Source organism: Schistocerca nitens, chromosome 4 (assembly GCF_023898315.1).
Source record: "Schistocerca nitens isolate TAMUIC-IGC-003100 chromosome 4, iqSchNite1.1, whole genome shotgun sequence".
In the NCBI taxonomy this organism is placed as follows: domain Eukaryota; kingdom Metazoa; phylum Arthropoda; class Insecta; order Orthoptera; family Acrididae; genus Schistocerca; species Schistocerca nitens.
Window position 1 is genome coordinate 707,907,115 of NC_064617.1, and position 22,056 is coordinate 707,929,170.

General features: G+C 42.6%; 1 protein-coding gene across 1 annotated transcript in view; it reads left to right on the forward strand.

Annotated features, from left to right (window-relative positions):
- The window catches only part of LOC126252529 (probable G-protein coupled receptor No9), a 778,809-nt gene that overhangs the window by 187,558 nt on the left and 569,195 nt on the right, over nucleotides 1-22,056 (forward strand). Inside the window, exon 2 of the mRNA XM_049953424.1 lies at nucleotides 16,342-16,441. Coding sequence (XP_049809381.1) covers nucleotides 16,349-16,441 — 93 coding nt within the window. The 5' untranslated portion in view covers nucleotides 16,342-16,348. The remainder of the gene's footprint in view (nucleotides 1-16,341; nucleotides 16,442-22,056) is intronic.

Below are 22,056 nucleotides of genomic sequence, written 5' to 3' on the forward strand. Positions count from 1 at the left end.
GAGCAGTCTCTTCTCTCTGAAACATCAGTTTTTGGTGGTTTATTTTTACAAAATGATGCGGACTAAGACCCAAATAGATTTCACTCGAACTGACACTGACCTTTAGTATCTATGTCAACAGTGGAAAGTAATGAATCGGTCGAGATTGGGATGATTATCAACACGCCCATTTTGTAGCTCAGTGACATTCTTCTCGTGTTCGTGATTATGCGAAATCCTCAATGTTTGTACGTCCTTCGATGACTGATTAGTGAACACTCAATACTGTTGACCACTGGCACTATTGTAGAGGTCTGCCGGGAAAAATATTCCTTTATTTCTCGTTTATTACGCTACGTCTAATAATGTCAATGGTGAATAATTGTTATGGATTCAAATGGAAATGCATTACAGGAGGAATACTCAGTTTTCACGGGTAAATACCACAAAGATCTATTCACAGTTAGTACAGCAAGACAGTGTAATATAGAATTAATGTCGTAAGGCTAATTTAATGAAAATGTTCAGGAAGAGCATCCCGCTACCCCTTAAAATTAACATGCCAAATCCGGTTAACCATGGCCGACCCTGCGTAACCGCGGGGCAAGGCGCAAGCGATAGAATAGAATAGTGTAGACAATTACTTACGAGAGATTCAAATGGCTCTGAGCACTATGGGACTTAACATCTGAGGTCATCAGTCCCCTAGAACTTAGAACTACTTAAACCTAACGACATCACACACATCCATGCCCGAGGCAGGATTCGAACCTGCGACCGTAACAGTCGCGCAGTTCCGAACTGAAGCGCCTACAACCGCTCGGCCACCGCGGCTGGCAACTTGTAGTAGATATATTTGAGGTTGAGAGTGATTATACAGGGTAATTCCATGATGATGTTACAAAATTTCAGGGATGATGGAGAAGGGTAAATGTGTCAATTTCAGTTCAGGGACTCTGGTCCGGAAGCGACTGAGTCGAAAGTTGTAAGCGCAAATAATTTTGATACCTTTGACAGTGGACCTCTTCTTTCGGAAGCTCTTTGCCCTCCTTATTTTTGGAGGAAGTAGTATGGACCAAAGCAAGGAAAAATTGTCTGGTCAACGTGGGCTCTAAGATGCATACGTTAGGAGATATGAGCACTTTTCCAGTAGACGAGATGTGTTTCAGAGTACCATAGACGAGCTCATCGCTCTTAAGTAATGCAGTTCTGAGCTCGTATTTACTGAAAATTTTTATGCGCTTTAGAGTCCATGTTTACTGCATTTTTTTTTCTTTTGTTCCAGCAGCAGAAGACAACTCTGTTATCCGAACGATTTTCGCTCATAACATTCAACTCGGACTTTCCCTGACCAGTCTTTGAATGCTGGCCCCTATGTTGACCGGAACCGAGGTTGGATTTCGAGATGGGGCTCGATCTCATGGCCGTGATTTACGGGACAACGAAGGTACCCCGCAAGAACGAAGCCCGCTGCACCGAGTTCATCGCTAGGTAGTTACCACACTGTCTTGGTAACACACGTCATGTCCAACGAAAATAGTCTGAGAGGGGTTGGTATTAACAGTAACAATGTTCGTGCATCACACAGCATTCATGTCGACTTCATTAACAATCACTGGTCGCAGGAAAGTACAGGTCAAGCATACATTCCACTGTGCATGCACGGTGCAAGTATTTAAGTATAAGAATATTTATAACATCCCTTCCGAGTGCGAAAGGAAGTACCGGGTGATCAAACAGTCAGTATAAATTTGAAAACTTAATAAACCATGGTATAACGTAGATAGAGAGGTAAAAATTGACACACATGCTTGGAATGAGTTGGGGTTTTATTAGAACCACCCCATATTGCTAGACGCGCGGAAGATCTCCTGCGCGCGTCGTTTGGTGATGGTCGTGTGCTCAGCCGCCACTTTCGTCATGCTTGGCCTCGCAGGTCCCCAGACCTCAGTACGTGAGGTTATTGGCTTTGGGGTTACCTGAAGTCGCAAGTGTATCGTGATCGACCGACATCTCTAGGGATGCTGAAAGACAACATCCCGACGCCAATGCCTCACCATAACTCTGGATATGTTTTGCACTGCTGAACATTATTCCTCGACTACAGCTATTGTTGAATAATGATGGTGGACATATTGAGCATTTCCTGTAAAGAACATCACCTTTGCTTTGTCTTACTTTGTTATGCTAATTATTGCTATTTTGATCAGATGAAGCGCCATATGTCGGACAGTTTTTGAACTTTTGTATTTTTTCGGTTCTAATAAAATCCCCATGTCATTCCAAGCATGTGTGTCAATTTGTACCTCTCTATGTACACTATTCCGTGATTTATTCAGTTTCCAAATTTATACTGACTTTTTGATCACCCGGTATATCGGTCAGTCCATCTGAACCGTTTCAGGCTGCTGTGCTGAACATCAATGGCATATTAAAAATCGAGAACTGGAGAAATCTGCAGTTGCTGAGCACATCCTCACATACAAACACAAAACACTGTTTCACAAAAAAGTTTTGTAGTAATAGGAGAAAGATTCGTCGCAATATTTACGTCACTACGTCACCGGCGCAGACGTTGACACCATATGCGACAGCATTACGTAATTACTGACCGGTCACAAGCCGTCTGTGGGCTATCAGCAGCTTAAACAGTCACTTGATTCTGACGAAGACGATGGAGGTAATCGTAGAAAGCCGGCCTTAGTGGCCGAGCGGTTCTAGGCGCTACAGTCTGGAGCCGAGCGACCGCTAGGGTCGCAGGTTCGAATCCTGCCTCGGGCATGGATGTGTGTGATGTCCTTAGGTTAGTTAGGTTTAATTAGTTCTAAGTTCTAGGCGACTGATGACCTCACATTTTAAGTCAGGTAGTGCTCAGAGCCACTTGAACCAATCGCTGAAAGCTCGAAATTTTATGCTGAACTGACGCGGTAAGAAGTTGAAGAGTGTTTTATGAAAAAGCGCCATCGCCAAAGACTTCTTCTCAACATTAAAAGCAGTTTTACTTCTTGCTGTAAACAACGCTGTATGTATATACAAGATACAATAACGCACCGTTAATGAATATCAGGAGCGAATGGTAAGAAATGGAGTTTTCTCCACGGCTGTGGGGTGACATAGGCTAGTAAAGAAGGCAGCAACGATTCGCCGGTAGAAGGTGCAGGACAAGGTGTATCCGGGTCGGAAGCTTTTCCGCCCACCGCCTTCTTGGGTGTCTGGCGCTACGCCACGGTGCCCAGGGCACTTGCCGACACTTCCTTTCGGGCGGCTATAAATACCGGGATCCGAGGGCAGGAGCGGCCAAACGAGATATGGCACGGTCCACGGCGGTGCTTCAGCCTGCGTACCCCCATCCCGACAGAGTTCCATTTTGTCTAAGTCTCCGGTGGGCCCGAGCCTGTGTGAACGCAGAAACGCTAACGTGCGTTCACTTCGCGACCTGTTTTCAACGTCATAGTGTGTTCGTACATGTGTGTAAGTAATTGAAATAGCTGACATGAATTTCCCTAGCACATGCGACAGCAGCCAGCTTTGGAAATCTGTTCAAAAGTGTGCTTATCTACAGGAGCGAACTAATGCGATGTAAGTGTACGGAGCAGACGATTTACCTACACCTTCTGATACACCTGCGCTCTAACACAATTGTGCCGTGGCTCGTATTACAAACAGAAATTTGGAGAGATGCTCTGTCCACTGATACGCGCGTCATTTTTCTGTGTCACTGTCACGCAGTTCTCTTGTGGAACCATAGAGTTAATTATCAATAACTCTTTACATGCTGCAGACTACATCCAAGTGTGAACATCAAAATGAAGAACATCATATCTTATAAAAACTACGCTATAGTCTTCTTTTCTGTTTTCTGTTCCATACATAAAAATGTACTTTGAATATATTAAGTTCAAAATGGTTCAAATGGCTCTGAGCACTATGGGACTTAACATCTATGGTCATCAATCCCCTAGAACTTAGAACTACTTAAACCTAACTAACCTAAGGACATCACACACATCCATGCCCGAGGCAGGATTCGAACCTGCGACCGTAGCGGTCACGCGGTTCCAGACCGAAGCGCCTAGAACCGCACGGCCACACCGGCCGGCGAATATATTAAGTCCCCTAATTCTTACTTCAGCTGATTTTTTTTTCAGAACTTTATTACTCGGTACATTATTCACAGTTCGCTTATAGCAATAATTTAGATCAGCTAGAAGAATTTTGCTCAGAAAAATATTCTCAATTTACGATTCACTAAATCCACGTGCACTTAAAAATTCGACCCTGCTAATAATTACTTGTTTCAAGATTGACATATCTTATTTTAAAGCCCTCTTTCAAACTCCTCTTCTAAACGAACGTTTTACTTTCTTCGAAAACCTAGAGTTTCAAATGCATAACTACTCAAAATTTCCAGAATGTAATCCTTTCCAAAATGATGCTTTATAATTTTGTTGCGCCAGAAAGGTGCACTACTGCTAAAGCAATATCTTCTTCTACACCTACAATCATACACCACAAGGCACATAACGGTCTGTGGAGAAGGGTACTTCTGTACCAGAAACTGGATTCCCCTTCCCTGTTCCATTTGTGAGTAGCACGTAGGAAGAATAATTGTCGGTAAGGTTCCGTATCATCTCTAATTTAGAACGAAAATTCCAGGACTCCATATCGATTAACTCACCTTATTTTCAAATATCGCTGATGAAGTGAAGGCTGTTATTATACATATATCCATTTTCGGAATATTCGAGTTTGATTTGCACGCAACCTCTGGAGTGTCCTTCAGTCGATCACGTTGAGACACGTGTGTTGAGAATTCTACCAGGTTACGTCTGAGTGTTCATAATACCCGTCAGATGGCTGACACCGCACATCTGGTGAGAAGCCCGTTTAAGACGTGTATGGGTATAAAACGAAATATAATGTGAAAGACAGGCCAGTAGTTTGATATGCTTCAAACGGTAACACGAAAGTCGGAAATTAAAGTAGGGAACGGTACCGCTCATGAGACGGAAGTTACACAACTCACACAAATACAATAAATCCGCTGAATTATCAACCCATATTACATACGTCGATAAGTAACAGGATTTTGAAACCAGTACGATTCAGAAAGTACTGTCCGTGTGAAACGCATTTGGATCCTTATTCGCCCGAGGTACTGAGTGCTGTCGACAGAGAATCCCGATTCCACTTTTCCAGATTTTCAGAAGAATTTTGACGATGTTCCTCACAAGCTGCTTCTAAACAAATTGCTTGGAGTACTGCGCATCTGGATCATCGGTATTTGTAACTGACTATCAGAAATGTCAGGAAGGTGTCGAGTGAAACCGAAATTATATTTGGAGTTACCCAGGGAAGTGTTATAAGCCATATGCTGTTCTTAGTCTATACAAACGATGAAGGAGACAATCTCAGCAGCTCCCTCCAATTGTCTGCATATTTTGCTGTCGTTTGCTGTCTAATAAAGTCACTCAAAGATCAAAGCGAATTACAGTATGATTTAGACAAAATATCAGCATGCATTGATCCTGTATCACATACTATATTGTAATAGTTTCACAATATTTTAATGATAAAGAGTACATTGAAGGTTAAGAAAACTGTCCGAAAGACTTAACAGGTAAAGCAGTAAGATACAGAGGTAATGAGGAATAATGAGATACGTTTGGAGTACTTCAAGGTTGTAGATACAGCTATATTGAATACCACTGTAGGCAGTTCATTCCCAAAGAATGGACAACCCTAAAAAGGGCACTCACAGAAATTGGACAGATAATCATAGGTACAAGGAAAATGACTGCGAAGAAACTTGTGAAACTGAAGGACTACTAGAATTCATTGATGACGGCAGAAGTACAACAACGTCGTGGCAAATTAATAATACGTCCTGGACCGCGTCTCGAATCTGGAACCTTAGGTAAATGTCCCAGATTCAAGTCCCGGTCCAGCAAACAATTTTAATGTGGCTGGTAGTTTGAAATCAGCACACACTCCGCTCCAGGGTGAATATTCATTATGGAAACAACCGCCTAGGCTGAGGCTAAACTGTGTCTCCATAGTATTATTTCTTCCAGGAGTGCTAGTGCCGCGAGGTATCCAGGACAACTTCTGTAAAGGCTGGAAGGTGGGAGATTAGATACTGGTGGAAGTAAAGCTGTGAGGGCGGGTACTGGATAGCTCAGTCGGTAGATCAATTGTTCGCGATAGACAAAGGTCCAGGGCTCGAGTTCTGTCCGGCATACAGTTTTAATCAGACAGGAAGTTTGAAATCAGATCAGACTCCGCTGCAGAGTGAAAATTCGTACTAGAAGTACAACAAAATTTCTGTTGGAGAGCAATACAGCAACGTAAGTCACTTAGCAATCGAAGAACTAGGAGGTGCAGGGAAGCCAAGGCGAAATGGCTGTGGGAAAAATGTGAAGAAATCGAAAAAAATGGTCGTCGGAAAGAGTGATTCAGCATTTAGAAAAGTCAAAACAATCTTGAGTGAAATTTAAAACAAGGGCGTCAGGATTAAGAGTACAATGCGAATTTCACTGTTAAACACGGAGGAAAGACAGTGGATAGATGGGAAGAGTACACTGGATGCCTCTTCGTGTACACTTTCACATACGTCGTCCTCTTCGGTGAGAAACTCTTCTAACGAATTTTCATCGCAACTTCAAAAGCCTCCCTGGGTGATATACTTTGCACGGGGGGCTGAAGGTGTAACCTTACTTCTCGGCAGAGGGTGAGGACTTGTAAAATAAGGCAGAAGGGATAGATAACGTTCCTTCGCAATTTCTATAATCATTGTTATCAATGCTGACAAAACGATTAGTCAAGTTGACGTGTAGAATCTGTGAGAATGGAAACCTGCCATCAGAGATTCGGGGAAATATCATTCCCGAAGACAGCAGTGGTAGATAAAAAAGGGTGCTATCGCACAATCATCCTAACAACTCAAACATCCAAATTTTTGACAAGAGTAACACACATAAGAGTGGAAAACCAAACTGAGGATCTGTTAGATGACGCTCATTTTCGCTTAGGCTGACAATGGAAGGATGACTTATGAAAGATAAAGACACCTTCACAGGATTCGCTGATCTAGGAAAAGCACTCGACAACGTAATTCGGTAAAAGATGCTAGAAATTCTGAGGAAGAATGAGTAGGCTGTAGGGAAAGTCAGGTAATATGCAGTATGTATAAGATCCAAGAGGAAAAACTAAGAATGGAAGGTGAAGAACCACGTGCTCGGATTAAGACAAGGATGCAGTCCTTCACCCTGTCGTTCAGCCTAAAGAACGAAGAAGCAATGGAGTTAACAAAGGTGTCAGAGGGAGATTAAAATAGGAGGTGAAATGGTATCGACAGTAAGATTCGCTGTTAACATTGGTATCGTCCATTGATGAGAATAATAATTATAGGACTTATTGAATGGAATGAAGAGTGCAATTGTTACAGAATATGTTGTTGTTGTTGTGGTCTTCAGTCCTGAGACTGGTTTGATGCAGCTCTCCATGCTACTCTATCCTGTGCGAGCTTCTTCATCTCCCAGTACCTACTGCAACCTACATCCTTCTGAATCTGCTTAGTGTATTCATCTCTTGGTCTCCCCCTACGATTTTTACCCTCCACGCTGCCCTCCAATACTAAATTGGTGATCCCTTGATGCCTCAGAACATGTCCCACCAACCGATCCCTTCTTCTGGTCAAGTTGTGCCACAAACTCCTCTTCTCCCCAATCCTATTCAGTACCTCCTCATTAGTTATGTGATCTACCCATCTAATCTTCAGCATTCTTCTGTAGCACCACATTTCGAAAGCTTCTATTCTCTTCTTGTCCAAACTATTTACCGTCCATGTTTCACTTCCATACATGGCTACACTCCATACAAATACTTTCAGAAATGACTTCCTGACACTTAAATCTATATTCGATGTTAACAAATTTCTCTTCTTCAGAAACGCTTTCCTTGCCATTGCCAGTCTACATTTTATATCCTCTCTACTTCTACCATCATGTTATTTTGCTCCCCAAATAGCAAAACTTCTTTACTACTTTAAGTGTCTCATTTCCTAATCTAATACCCTCAACATCACCTGTTGTGCGCCCTAAAACACTAATAATAATAATAATAATAATAATAATAATCAACATCACCCGACTTAATTCGACTACATTCCATTATCCTCGTTTTGCTTCTGTTGATGCTCATCTTATATCCTCCTTTCAAGACACTGTCCATTCCGTTCAACTGCTCTTCCAAGTCCTTTGCTGTCTCTGACACAGTTACAATGTCATCGGCGAACCTCAAAGTTTTTATTTCTTCTCCATGGATTTTAATACCTACTCCGAATTATTCTTTTGTTTCCTTTACTGCTTGCTCAATATACAGATTGAATAACATCGGGGAGAGGCTACAACCCTGTCTTACTCCCTTCCCAACCACTGCTTCCCTTTCATGTCCTTCGACTCTTATAACTGCCATCTGGTTTCTGTACATATTGTAAATAACCTTTCGCTCCCTGTATTTTACCCCTGCCACCTTTAGAATTTGAAAGAGAGTATTCCAGTCAACATTGTCAAAAGCTTTCTCTAAATCTACAAATGCTAGAAACGTAGGTTTGCCTTTCCTTAATCTTTCTTCTAAGATAAGTCGTAAGGTCAGTATTGCCTCACGTGTTCCAGTATTTCTACGGAATCCAAACTGATCTTCCCCGAGGTCGGCTTCTACTAGTTTTTCCATTCGTCTGTAAAGAATTCGTGTTTGTATTTTGCAGCTGTGGCTTATTAAACTGATTGTGCGGTAATCCTCACATCTGTCAACACCTGCTTTCTTTGGGATTGGAATTATTATATTCTTCTTGAAGTCTGAGGGTATTTCGCCTGTTTCATACATCTTGCTCACCAAATGGTAGAGTTTTGTCAGGACTGGCTCTCCCAAGGAAGATAAGAGACTTGAAGAGTTTGATATGCGGTGTCACAGAACGATGTTGAAAATTAGGTGCACTGACAAAATAAGGAATGAGGACGTTATCCGCAGAATTGGCGATGAAAGTAACACATGGAAAGCACAGACAAGAAGAAGGGATTATATGATAGACATAACTTCTGTGTTACTACAAGGAGCTGCTGAGGCTAAAAGCTACAAGGGAACACGAGGGTGGGAGTACATTTCATAGTTGAGGACATAGGGTGCAATTGCTTTTCTGAGAGGAAGAGAGCTCATGGCGGGCTCCAACAAACCAATCAGTAGATTACTCTGCAGTGGAGTGTGCGGTGATTTCAAACAACCTGTAGGATTTAAACTATTTTCTGCGCAGGGATTCGAACTAGGGAACTTTTTATTTCATCTTTCGTGGGTAAGTGCTCTACCGATTGGGCTACCCGAGCTATCGTAGCGAGCCACCAACATCTTCCGCTTCGTTTACCTTACAACGCGTTCGCCTGTCAGTGGCGAGCTCTGTTATGCACCATAACTAAGACATCCAACCCGTCTGCATCACTGTTTCGGTCTTTCAGTAGATATAATACTGTTTAGATAACTTACGTATGGCGTCGTCGACAGAAGTTATCGACACTGAAATTAATAATCAACGGCTGAGGCAGCATTAACTCAGTCCCTCTGTTTTCTGAGAATGGAGAGAGCAGGATTTCATGCAGAATTTAAAAAGAAAGACCATCTCTATTCATAAGGTTATTTGCTAATTTAATTTCATCACCTTCCTTAATAACGCTATCCCAACAGCTGAAAGTGCATGCCGGAATCTCGGTGTTTTTATGTTCCATAGGATGTCAGGTGCCGAGACAATGTCCTGCAATGACTGATTTGCACGGCTGTTGTGAGCGTGTGTACCGCTTATGCTCAGCACACCACTCTTCCACAGTCCTGATAGTCTGACCAATGTATGAAATGCCACATTCGCAAGGAATACACCCTCCCTACAGGAATCAAGAACATCCTTTACGGAACCCAAAAGGAACCTGATCTTAGATGGTATACATCATATTTCCGCAAAATGCGACCAGTATTCTTAGAAATCCTCGCTGCGTAAGGCAAAAAGGGAGGAGACTTTGGTGCCACCTAGGTGTCATCTTCACTCACCCGGTACACAGTTGGTTGATAGTGCAACGAACGTTTGAAGTGCATTTCACTGTAAACATTCTGACGAAAGGTGACTTCGAGATGGGCCAACTCAGTTGACAAACTCTCAGGATCCGAGATGAAGTTGATCTGGATGGTGACAACTATCAGCCTGCAGATACAAGTCACTGTGAGCAGACTTACTACGAATGACATGTCCCAGCATACCATCCATCTTCCGCCTGACCAACACATCAAGGAAGGGAGGACAGTCATCCTTCTCCACCTTCATCGTGAAACATGAAGGTGGCTTATATTCAGGCATTCTAAAAAGTAGTTCAAATTCTCACTGCCATGAGGCCAAACAACAAATGTATCGTCTACACATCTAAAAAAAATACGGTTTCAAAGCCACCGACTCCAAGGCGCACGTTCCTCGAAATCGTCCATAAATAGATTGGAAATAACAGGTGGCAACGGGCTTCCCTCGCAAATCCATCTGTCTGCTCGTAGTACTGGTCACTGAATAAGAAGTAAGTGGATGTCAGTACAAGTCGAATTAGTTTCGTTAACTCGGAATCAGACCTCAGTCATCCGTAACTAATCAGAGGAACACGAATGAAAATGGAGATCACATAGTAAATTACAAGAATATCAGAGTCATTGAAACGCATTCCCTCTAATCGATATAAGAATTCCGCCGAGTTCTTAATGTGGTGCTCACACCGACTTACTGTAGGGCTCAACAGAGTACCAGTGTGTTTCACTACACGATATGTCGGAGCCCCAATGCTATGCACAGTTGGACGAAGAGGAACAGCACAGTAAAACTCTTGATAGTTTCCTGCAAATGGGAGCTTTTTTTCAGGAAGCTGTTACTCTTTCTCTCACAACATTGTGTGGGATCAGCACCGACCCTGCGATATGCTGAGTCAGACAGTAAACACTGCATCTTTTGAACGTAATCCTACTTGTCCACAACAACGGTAGCATTGCCCCTGACCTAACTAAGTGAACGTAAAGCAGCCCTCTCAGCTGCTGTGATACTCATGGTATCTTAGGAGAGCTTAGACATGCACCAGAATTAATACGTGAAGTGGGAAAGTTAATAAGCATGTCAAGATAACTCAGGATTCACTGCAACAAAACATGTGTTAAGGATCTCGAAAGAAATGAAACGATAAAATTAAAAATCATGACTGCAGCTGCGAAACGAATGTAACTTGATCTCAAAGTTCCTAAACTTCTCAAGATGGCGATCTCAGTTGAATCCTAACACCGCAGTAAGAACCTTTTCATTCTGGCTGCGTCTAGGATCTCTCCTGCTCTCTCCCTATCTCTACACCGTCCTCCTGAACAGAGTGCTCTCTCCAACACCGAAAGCCTTCCCAATTTTGTGTTTCTCTAACTCTGGCGTTTCACCAAAAATAATGCACCTGTAAACAAGCGTCAGCCAATCACGACTCTTGGGTATTTGTTGACCTATTGAAAGACTGCTGTCCTCTCGTCTCAAGAGCCTCTCAGAAAGATCAGTGCCACTTATCGGCGACCAGTGAGAGCTCTTGTTTTGTTATTAACCTGTAAGGCATGGGCAAATGCTTGCATCTTCCCCTGCCAATGAGACTATTTTTGAAAACGTTTTAGCTAAACCAGGAAAGATTTCTCATATCTTGTAAATACCACTGGCGTCGCTGAGTCCTGCAAGGGCCTAACTTCCTACATAGCCAGCAGACTGTAAGCCCTCGACTAGCTCCGTCATGTCGCATGTGTGCATAAACGACTGATAGTTTGAGAACTATCTCCTTGCTGCTGAAGCCGTCATGACTGCAGGAGGCGTAACTACATCGTTAATCAGAAAGCAGTCCTTCACAGCACATTCCACCAGAATCCTGGCGTGACAGACCCCTGGAGAGTTCAAACGCGAGCCTCGTATGTATAATTTACATGAGATTCTGCGTTGTCTGAGGGACACAAAAAGACCGCTCTCCCCTTTGAAACACTCAGTTGGAGTATGTGAGGTGACGGGTGAGTTGTGGAGCCCTAAAAATATTCTAACTTCTGAGTTGGCGTGGCCGCACGGGCCGCTCGGTAAGCCAGGGCTCGTCAGCGACCACATGGTGCCGAACATTAGCTGAGCAAGAGGGGTAGCCCCAGCGCATGGTCCAGCAGACGCGTGGCTGGGAATTCCATGGTGATGCCGTGTCGATGAAGGAGACCCGCCGGGAGCGCCAAAAATGGCGGACTTTGTGAAAATTTAATGGCAGAAATTTCACAGTTCATATAGATATTAATAGTAGCCAGATGAATCGTGATACCTCAAGAAGAAACAGGTACATAACCATTATTTGCATGACGATTCTGATGGTGTAATCAGATTTTCAATATCTTTATTAGTTTAAACTTTAGTATCTGACTGTAAATTATACAAGTAACACCCAGCAACGAATTTCCGAAATCACTTGATTCATCCGATTTTGTCGACCGACATGTCTTTAGAAAGCTATTAGTGTAAACCTAAATTGTTAGAAATTACAGGCGTGTAACTTGAATAGTACATTAGTTATTGAAGGTGAAAGTGGCCGATTACTACTGATCATGTCAGGCCACAAGTACTCCACAGTTACACAAAAAACGGTAGCAGCATGCTTATAAATATATTTATTCAACTATGTCTTTGTTTATATCCAATATATACTATTAATGAAGATATTGGTCAATTATTTACTGTGTTTTAGAAAGCACAGAGTCATTAGGCTACTGGGTTATGTCTGTTATATTCCTTTGATATATGTTTATTTAATTTACTTATGTATTTAATATGTGTTTCACTATGTTTGTGAGTGTGCATTGGCTTGGAGACAGGGCGGGAGCGCTCTAGCCAGTCACAGCGATCGTTTCCAAAAAGGATACGTGGAGTGACTGCATGGAAGTGGGGGAGCGGGCAGTGGCAGTTCTGCACAGTGCAGCTCGAGGGACAGTACAGGAGAGGACACAGAGCGTCCTGGACAGTACGGCGCGATAGACGCACGGTCGCGGGAAAGACTTGGCAAGTGGAGCAGTTTGCGCATGGTCGCGAGAGATAGAAACGTTTCGTAGTGCCGACTTGTGCACTTGCGGGATTTCCGTGGCTTCTGCGTGAAGATGTAGTACGCATTTAGAAGTGAATATCTCGCAAGCTATGTTGTTGTTCATATCTAACTACGTGAAGTAGGGATCTGTTTCCCTACTATTCAACTTATAATTTATTGCTGGACCATAGACACCAGTAAGTGTTTTGCAGTAATAAATGGCATTCTAAAAGGTACTTCTGCTATCGTACTCATCATTTAAAGTCGTTAAGATAGTACCTGCAATTTAATTACAATCCTTAATTTATAAATTAGTATGTTGCATTAAAAATTCGCAATTTCAGAGTGATAGGAACCTTCGACCATTCGATTCATGTGTAAATTCATGCTGTATACTGTAGACTCAGCAGTATTTGGCTTGTGATGCGGCCCAGCCCCTAGACAACGAAACCAGCCAAAACTTTTAATAAGTCAACTCTGAGTTTGAGGCTAATTTTAGTTGAGGGCCATCACACCACCACATCACATCATTTCATTTATTTCTGAAAGCCCGCAAGTAACAACAATTCGGTACATCAGAAGAAAGTACTATTGTTTCAGTACAATCTGATTTACTCATTTCTTGCCCTTCAAAGGGCGGTACTGAAATATCTATATAGATTTCATTAAAGGAGCTAATTACGAGAGTGACTGCACTTCTTTCTGTTCTGCTTTCGTTCACACTGAAATTACCGTTGGGAGAACATCTGACCTGATTCAAATGGCTCTGAGCCCTATGCGACTTAACTTCTGAGGTCATCAGTCGCCTAGAACTTAGAACTAATTAAACCTAACTAACCTAAGGACATCACACACATGCATGTCCGAGGCAGGATTCGAACCTGCGACCGTAGCGGTCGCTCGGCTCCAGACTGTAGCGCCTAGAATCGCACGTTCAATACGGGCGGCCATCTGAACTGGCTTTTAGCCACAGCAGGTGGACGTATTGTTCAAAGTGCAAGTGCTAAGATGAACGCCAGCATTTCCACATGCTTCTTTTGTTAATCTACCTCTTTGTCATCCTTTGTCGGATCGGGTTTTCGTCTTAAGCTGGACTAGAAAAGGAGTTAGGAAGGCAGAGATAATCATTTATGAAACACACAAACCTAAAGAAAAAAATAACACGATTCTTTCCGAGTGCAATCATTTAGCTAGTGGAAAAAGGCAATGAACAGTTTAGAAAAGTAGAAAGATATGAGAAGGATCTGACAGATCTCTCTTAGTTCAAAAAATGGCTCTCAGCACTATGGGACTTAACATCTATGGTCATCAGTCCCCTAGAACTTAGAACTACGTAAACCTAACTAACCTAAGGACATCACACAACACCCAGCCATCACGAGGCAGAGAAAATCCCTGACCCCGCCGGGAAGCGAACCCGGGAACCCGGGCGTGGGAAGCGAGAACGCTACCGCACGACCACGAGATGCGGGCGATCTCTCTTAGTGCTGATAGTTCTTCGTATGTTCACGGTGACAATTCGATTTCGTTACTATAAATTACTCACACTAACACGTGACACCAGAGCATCTGCTTTCCATTATTTTTCAACTATAAATGGGCTACGCTAAGTAGCCACGCAACAATGTTTCTTGGAGAGTACTTCGTACTAATATTAGGCATTCCTTGTTCTGTTGCAGTCGCTTATAAACTGAGAGGAAATTAACTGTAGGTGTATTTCTGCATGCGTTATCCTGAAGGTTCTAAAATTTACCGAACAGTGCTTCCAAAATTTAAGCGGCCTTTTTTCACGAGAACAACGTAATCCATCTTTCAACTAGGTAGGAAATTTTGTGCGGTATCATATGAACAATTCAGTCATGATGAAACAAACTGCAGACGGTTTGCGGCATTGCTGATAAAGTGCTGCTAAGGGATCAGTTCTCTTTTTAAGAGGAAAACAGCATAACGAATAATCGAACAATATTCGCTAATTTTATCTAACAAGTAGTTCGTTTTCACTGGTAGTCCTACAACGTTTCCCTGCTCATCATCTGACGTTACTGTTGAACACTCGTCCGAAAGGACAACGAAGTTCTGTCAGAATCTGATGATACCAGAAGTGTAAACCGAAGTTTGGAACTCGCTTGTCTAGCTATTATCTGACACGGTCAGGCAAGGCCACATATCTTGCATCATATGCAAACAATCTGGCAGATGGCTAACTGTGAAGTATAGAAGACAATCTTGTTTCTGAAATGCTCACAGATTATAAATTTTCACTTTTACACTTTTTTTGTCATTGTTCAGACTTTGAATGATTTCGCTAAAGTGATGAAACTATCTATTTATGTTGCGGACAATAAAACGATGAAACAGCAAAACAATAAGCTGTTCATGTTAAATTTTTATCACACGAAATAAGAGTCACTATTTGGATTCATGGAAGTGTGTTTGCAACATCACAGTTAATACCCCAAAGGTATCGTAAATAGGTTCACAAAATATCAACAGTGAAACTTGAAGTAGTACCAAAAAAATGGTTCAACTGGCTCTCAGCACTATGGGACTTAACATCGGAGGTCATCAGTCCCCAAAACTTAGAACTACTTAAACCGAATTAACCTAAGGACATCACAAACATCCATGCCCGAGGCAGGATTCAAACCTGCGACCTTAGCAGTAGCGCAGTTCCGGACTGTAGCGCCTAGAACCGCTCTACCACAGCGGCCGGTTGAAGTGGTACCGATCCCTAGCACTCTGCGCAATAAAACGCAGCAAAATGAAACAAACATTTGCAAAACTGGAAATTTTTCTGACATTTGGCAGACAGGAGTATATATAAATAACTGCAGTTGCAAAATGAGTACATCCCCAAAGCAAATGAAACACTTATCAACCTTCAAGATGAGTTGAGCAAGTTAGGGTAATAATAAGCGCACTTTAGCGAGTTGTGGTGTGAAATTTCTTGACAACCAGCTCATACTACCACAGAACAAGCGTCTGCAGCAGACAGTCCTGTCCAAGCCATGATGCGAGTCGTCGTATTCCCTTTTCTTAACATTTTGTTAATGGCTCGTGTGTTATGTTTTCTATGATAGAGTCGCTTAATAACAAAACTGAATCCTCGTTGTTGCAGTAGTAGTTTTATATCGATTAAAGTTATTACATAACTAAATATTAGAAGACATTTAATTAATAATTTTTTCAGTTAGTAGCTAATTTTTTTGTATTCTTGTTTCAGGTGAGACATGGTCGTGTGGAAAGTTTTCAAGCAACATCCATACAAAAAAGGTTTCTGCGCAACTCGTATTTCCTGTCTGAAAGAATCTTCGAAGAATACGGTAAGTTCAAGACATTACTGGCTCTTACTTTCTAGGTACCTGCGCAATGTAACCATCAAGGGTAAGCAGCCTGTCAGACAACAGTATCTTACACTCGTCCACTTAGCCGCACGACACGGAATATACCTTGCTGTCAGCAAGGCACTCGTTTGCATAGACGATGCTTTTTTCGTGTAACTGGCAGTCGCCACTTCACGTTTTGCATAATTTTCGTAATTTGCTAGCCATACATCCGGGAAATTTCTCAAGGATGTTTACCTTACCCCTACACGTAACCCAAACAAGGAAAGTACTGTTTCAATGATCGGTACTATAATGTTAGTGCAAACCTATTATCTCACGTTCATAATAAACTATTTTTCCCGAACTTCTTGTATTTTCCTTCTTGTACTGTTCGCAGAGTTCGCACACGTAACACGTTCCCCTTTATGACATGTTTTTACAGACTTTGCGTTCAAAGATTTTGTCACACGTAACTTTCCTAAGTTTATTTGTACCTTACTGAATTAAGCTGCTGCAATTCGCTTGCATAAGTGCTTAATGTCTGGTATGTTTTCCATGGTCTATTTCTCTTCATGATTCTTATCTCGAGCAATATGGTTCGGATTGCCTCTTAAACGAAGTTGCTGCATGCCTTGGCGCATGGTCTGAGTCAATCGTCACAGGAAGGCCTACGCCAAAGGCCAAAGCATGTCGTTACAATAAAATACTTGACCATCCTATGATTCTATCACGAAATACTACATGTTATTAATTTAACGTCCTCCACCACATTATGCCACTCTGTATGTGATGGCTAACTTCAGGAACTACTGTAGGGATATTATTATTTATGAAACATTACGTCGGTTCTTGGAGGAACATAGACATATTAGTAACCTGAATGCAACGTATTAACGGTCCACAACGTTAAGACGTTGTATTCAAGTTATCAATATTGTTATTGTTTTTCTTAATAGATATTTCGATATACAAGGAAGGTTTATAAATATGATTTATAATTAAACTTCCTGGCAGATTAAAACTGTGTGCCCGACCGAGACTCGAACTCGGGAACTTTGCCCTTCGCGGGCAAGTGCTCTACCATCTGCCCGCGAAAGGCAAAGGTCCCGAGTTCGAGTCTCGGTCGGGCACACAGTTTTAATCTGCCAGGAAGTTTCATATCAGCGCACACTCCGCTGCAGAGTGAAAATCTCATTCTGGAAACATCCACGAGGCTGTGGCTAAACCATGTCTTCGCTTTATCCTTTCTTTCAGGAGTGCTAGTTCTGCAAGGTTCGCAGGAGAACTTCTGTAAAGTTTGGAAGGTAGGAGGCGAGATACTGGCAGAAGTAAAGCTGTGAGTACCGGGCGTGAGTCCTGCTTCGGTATCGCCAGCACGGTAGCTCAGCGTGTTCGGTCAGAGAGCCGCTTGGCCTCTGTAATAAAAAAACTGAGTGGAAGGATCAACCACCGAACTTGAACAGGATGTCTTGCGACGTCCGCAACGACCTAACACAACGATCAACAACGAACAAGATGAAAAAATAAATAAAATAAAAGATGGTAGAGCACTAGCCCGCGAAAGGCAAAGGTCCCGAGTTCGAGTCTCGGTCGGGCACACAGTTTTAATCTGCCAGGAAGTTTCATATCAGCGCACACTCCGCTGCAGAGTGAAAATCTCATTCATGATTTATAATTATTTTGAAAACTGACTGAATGATGAAGTCCGTCAGTTAATTCGTGCCTCCTGAGGATTTCCCTGGCGTGCGCTGATGAAATCTTTTAAGCTATGCTAGAATTTTGAGTTAATACTCAGGTAGCTAAAGTTCTCTGAATTTTAATCGTATGTGTACGCAGTGTCAGTAAACTGAATTACTCTTACGCGGGAAAAGCCGACTGGCCGTACTTATGCTACCCGAGCGAAGCAGAACCGTGTCGCTTGTTCACATACTTGAAATTGTTACAAAAATTGAGAGATCGAGCATCCTGACGAAGGAGAAAAACTCTGTTCTTGTATTCATAAGGAAGATGTTCAGATACTTCTATGGCTGCATATTTTGAACCTTTGTGGCGCAAGAGAAAGTTGTCGATTGTGGGGCTACTTTTGTACCTATTGTTATGCACTGTGGGTGGGTGAGTGGGGGGTGTGAAGGGGGAATGCATCATTCGTTCGCATGTGCTTGAATTAAACAGCAAAGGGGAGGGAAGCGAAGAGGTGGTTTCACTGAGGCCGATTAAGCCATATCCTAATGGCTTTTCGTGCCGTTTCTGACCGGTGATGTGTTTGAAAACGTTTTCCTCGGTCAGTGATTTCAGTGCTGGGTGTCGCACTTCTTACTTCCATCGCAGAGGCGTCAAAAGAAGGGGTGAAACGTGTGTAACGGGGATGTGACCACTTTCTCATCATGTGACTCATCCATGATGGTGTATGAAGGAAAATTGTGGTGAAATTTGGTGCCAATGTGACATTAGTAACCCACCTTACTGCTCGCCTGAACCTCTGAATTGTGACTTCAATAGCATGCTGTTTGAAGCGCCACTGAGCCATAGGGTGAAGTCGCAGGGCGCCAAGCTTTTGCACCATTAGCAGAGGAACGTTGTAGGCAGCCCTGAGCTAAATTCCAAACTTATTCGTCGTAGAGGGAGACAATTACGATGTTTCGAAAAAGTGATACTTTAATTTTTTAAACAGTGTAGGTGCTGCAATTATTTCGAATTTGTAGCTGATTATTGAAAACAAACTTCAAAAGACAGTAAATGATTTATGAGATTATTGTCAATGTGGCCAATTTCTTGAACAGTTGGCAACATGCAGTTAGAGGTGTCCATACGAAATTCAAGGTACCCATGTGCAGTTCGGGAGTGCACACCAGATATTAGCCTCACTGTAATACACTGGAACTTAAGTATGTGGGTCACGCAAGCTGTCCCGCGCTAACACCATTGCGCAACTAGTGATGCATTGTCGGAAGAGTGTTCACGTTCCGGGTTTCCTGCAGACACAGCTCTCCTGAGATACGGATGACGGTGGCATTACAGTATACAAGTAAAATGGCTCGGAAAATAGAAACGTGCACCAAAGCTGAACTAAGCGGGAAAGTATTTTTGTGGACAAGGAGTCTAAATTGCACACAGATCCACCGCGAAATTCTGTCAGTATTTTGACAATACGCAGTGTCGTGCCCAGTCATACCGAGTGATGTTGATAACGAAGCCGAGATCGTAGACATGCGATTCCTATGTTTCTTGAACGCTGAAAGAGAATTTTGAGGGAAGAGCAGTGTTACTCACTCGTCCACAGTTTAAATATCCGTTAGTTTCGATAATCTTTAAACCATCGATATATCGATAAACTATCAATTGTTTTGGCAGGTATATCAGTGAAAAATAAATCTGTAATAATTTTTATTGGTTAAAATAGTAAGTACCAGTACAGGAAATGCAAAGTTTGTTTTACGAAAAGCGAGATACTTAAATTATTTTTCTTTTGCCTTTTCCGTTGTTTTGTTAATTATTTCTCCTACCTCGGAGGAAACCCTCTCTGCAAAAAAATGGTTCAAATGGCTCTGAGCACTATGGGACTTAACTTCTGAGGTCATCAGTCGCCTAGAACGTAGAACTACTTAAACCTAACTAACCTAAGGACATCACACACATCCATGCCCGAGGCAGGAATCGAACCTGCGACCGTAGCTGTCGCGCAGTTCCAGAACTGAAGCGTCTAGAGCCGTTCGGCCACCCCGGCCGGCCCCCCTCTGCAGGAACAAGTCCCTAGACAGCAGAAATGTTTATTGGCCATTGCACGTGACACACTATTAGATTTTGAGCAATATTCTAATATGGAAGCATAGATATCTATTACAGGCTTTTTAGAATAGACATAGTTCAATAGAATCAGTGACTGCTCTAACGACGTCACCGTTACGCTTTTGATTATTAGGCAGAAAAGTACGAGTACTGATAGACATGTCAGTAGGTGTATTAGCGCCACTCACGAATGCTTCTGTTTCCTGTGTTTTTCTTGGTGTCGATGAGTCGACCCAATGACAGCTGCGTACTCTTTCAGAAGGAGTTACGCAGCGCTCTCGTCCTCTTGAAAAGTCCTGAAACCTAGAGTTTAATAATGTCGCAAGCATATACACAGTCCGTGTACTAAATGGTTTCAGTCTTTCATTGGCTGGTTTAATCAAGCAATCTGGAACACTTCATGCTTCATTAGTTGCTAAAGTGCTTCCCAAGTCTGACAACTTTGCAGAAATATCTCGTATAATCACAATCACAAACGCTGAACGAATCGTTGGAATGTCATACTTTCCTCTACTGATTGCGTTGTATTATAAAAACTTTATTTACATTTGTACTCCTAGCTACAAATAAGTAGGTTTACAATTTTGAAAACGATCATGTGTATAATGCGCATTCATGAATCCATGTTATTTACATGTGAAAGTTTTACCATAGTGCTTCATCCGTATGAGATCCGCACACCCGGCTGCTGACAGCACAGGAAGACAAACAAGAAAATTTCCTCTCTCACGCCCCATCCCCCCGCAGTGTATAAACCAGCACTGATTGTGTAAGAAGCCGCCATATTTGATGTTCATTTAATATTGCCTTCCTATCTTCTTTCGCTCTGTGCCCAGCACGCCACAGAAGTAAGGGGCATCATATTATAAACGATATGATTACCGATAACTAACGTACACTACCGGTAATGTCGGCTGTGCGGATACTGTCGGTCAATGGGTAGTTTATGTACGTTTAAGTACACTACGAAAGAGAGTTTCTAACGACGAGGACGGTCACAAAGTGGTTAGTTCCCTCGCAATACCTCCTACGACCCTCTTCATGCGACTCTGTGTAATTTTATTTCTGGCTACGTACCTCTCTTCGTCTGATGTTTTCCTTTTCTGGTAGAAGCACAGCATAGACAATGGAATTTTCTTGTGCATGTGTCTGGGATAGCGATCGTCTAGTGTAGCTGTTGGTGGTAACGGGACGAGACAAACGCTGTGTCCCAGAACCAATTGTGCCATCGTGGCCATAACAAAAGACGGGAGGCTCCAACTGTTCGAGCGACAAATTGCGCAGATCCAGCGCGCTGAATCAACAGTGGCGGCTATCGCAGGGGTGGGCGCTGGGGCGGAGAGAGCCCTGCAGCGATTTATTTTGGCGGAATTCTCGCCTCAGGCGCGCACAGAGAAGCACCTGTCGTCTCCTGTAAGACCTGAAACCGTTGTCACGTTGTGTATAAAATCAGCGTATAGGTCACAGTTGCAAATGGCCATCATCAGAGTACTGTATTTAGTACATAATGGCCAAGTTTTTCGTTATTGATCATTTCACTCACCCCACCTGGTGAGAGGCTGACAGCAGGAACATAGCTGCATTGTTGCTTTAATCCAAAATAAAATGTGATAAAATACAGTGTGACCCAAAAGCCCGTTAACATTTGAAAATGCCCTAATTCATGGAATAATGTGGGCAGGGGGATTAGACTTGACCCACGTACCTGAAAAGGCATGGAGCTTTATTGAAACCAAAAGCGAGTGCAAAAACCGGCCACCAGATGGAGCTGGACAGGTTGTGCTGGTTTTCACACAATAAGTCGACATACGTTTATGTGGTACAGA